Raw genomic sequence first — 1,818 nt, forward strand, 5'->3', positions numbered from 1 at the left:
TAGTCGAGCTCCCAGCCTCAGGATGTCCTTCTCTATTTGCTGAATACGAGACACACGAGTCTGAAAAAAAAAAAAACAAATCTCATCAGGTAAATCTGAGGTGAACATCCTTACAGTAGCAGGTAAGGTACAGGTGCACACAGCCTACCTGAGCCCTCCTCTCCATCTCCTGACAGGAGCCCAGCTGCTCCTCCATGGCAGATCGGATCTGACGAGCCTCGTACTCCAGCTGACGGCGACTCATGTCTGTCTGCAGAGTGAACTGAGACCAACAGACCATCAGAGACCACAGCTCCCAGCATGCACTGCAGCTCATAACACACTTATAGGAAACATGATTAGTCTGTCCCACACCTGTGCAGGTGCCCCTGAAAACACATTCTTACTTTTTCTGTGAGCGGCAGACTGTCGATCCTCTTGGTGAGATTCTGCAGCTGAGCATAATACCAGTCTTTCTCCTTCTCCTCCTTCTCCAGCTCAGCCAATAGAAGAGATCTGTGAGAAACCAGCAGCCAATCACAGCGCAGCATGACTTACCTGAGTGACACATCAGTGAGCTGTTCACACCTGACTTTAGCTAAACTAACCTCCAATTCAGAGGACAGCTGTAGTACTGTCACCGGTACTATTACTACAGCTGTGGTACTGTCACTGGTACTATTAATACAGCTGTAGTACTGTCACTGGTACTATTACTACAGCTGTGGTACTGTCACTGGTACTATTACTACAGCTGCAGTACTGTCACTGGTACTATTACTACAGCTGTAGTACTGTCACTGGTACTATTACTACAGCTGCAGTACTGTCACTGGTACTATTACTACAGCTGCCATACTATCAGTAGTACAATTACCACAGCTGCAGTACTATCAATAGTACTACTACCACAGCTGCCGTACTATCAGTAGTACTAGTACCACAGCTGCAGTACTATCAGTCACTACCTGGGAAAGGGGGCGGGATCATGGGTAAAAAAGGTAAAAAAGTACTTCTGTCTGGTATTAGTACCTCTCATTCTCCAGCTCGTCCAGGCAGCGGTCGTGGCTGTCTCTGCCCGCAGATGGCAGCCCTTTCCTGGGGAAGGCAGCAGCTGAGGAGGGGCCTGGAGCTCCAGAGACTGCAGCTGCTCCTGCAGGAGCTCCAGAGGAAGATGAGGCTGAGCTGGAGGAGGACACAGGAGGTGGAGGAAGTCTGGTCCTGGGCTTGAAGCTGGCTGAATCCAGGCTGATTCCTGCAGGACACAACACAGTGAGTGTGCAGTGAGGACAACAACACCTGCAGGGAGTGTGTTGTCACTTTGTTCACCTTTCAGTCTTTCTATAAGGTCCAGCTGCGAGCCGGACGCCTCTCCTGACTCTTCTTCTATGGTGCCCTGCAGCTGCTTTAGCACTTCCTGTGTGAGACAAACAGGTGGTACGACGTTAGCTCACTGTGGGATTTAAAATGACATCATACAGACGAGCAGGAAACCACACAAGCAGGGGTCAATCATAGTTCTGACTCACCACAATCAATCTGCAACATTTATACACAACAAGATGGAAACACACACACACACACACAAAACAGGAAATAGAAAACAAAAGAGTCTGTGTTTGAATGAGAAGAGACAAAAACAAATCAATGAGAAAAGACAAAACTACAACTGAACACGATTTGCACTAACTACTACTAAGAACTACACAAAAGTACATAAAATGAACTACACAACAAACACTGACATAGTCGAACTACACAACAAACAGCAAGTAAAAAAACAACAGCAACAACACAAAGGCTGACTAAAAACAGAGAACATTTGACCTGAGATTGGAA

At 47.0% G+C, this 1,818-nt stretch overlaps 1 protein-coding gene across 1 annotated transcript in view; it reads right to left on the reverse strand.

The window, feature by feature from the left end:
- LOC106535880 (adenomatous polyposis coli protein) overlaps positions 1 to 1,818 on the reverse strand; it is a gene marked incomplete at its 3' end in the record, with an annotated part of 14,648 nt that overhangs the window by 3,649 nt on the left and 9,181 nt on the right. The window contains 5 exon segments of the mRNA XM_014033015.1: positions 1 to 60; positions 149 to 262; positions 387 to 495; positions 1,012 to 1,234; positions 1,309 to 1,396. Coding sequence (XP_013888469.1) covers positions 1 to 60; positions 149 to 262; positions 387 to 495; positions 1,012 to 1,234; positions 1,309 to 1,396 — 594 coding nt within the window.

Source organism: Austrofundulus limnaeus, unplaced genomic scaffold (assembly GCF_001266775.1).
Source record: "Austrofundulus limnaeus strain Quisiro unplaced genomic scaffold, Austrofundulus_limnaeus-1.0 Scaffold1600, whole genome shotgun sequence".
In the NCBI taxonomy this organism is placed as follows: Eukaryota; Metazoa; Chordata; class Actinopteri; order Cyprinodontiformes; family Rivulidae; genus Austrofundulus; species Austrofundulus limnaeus.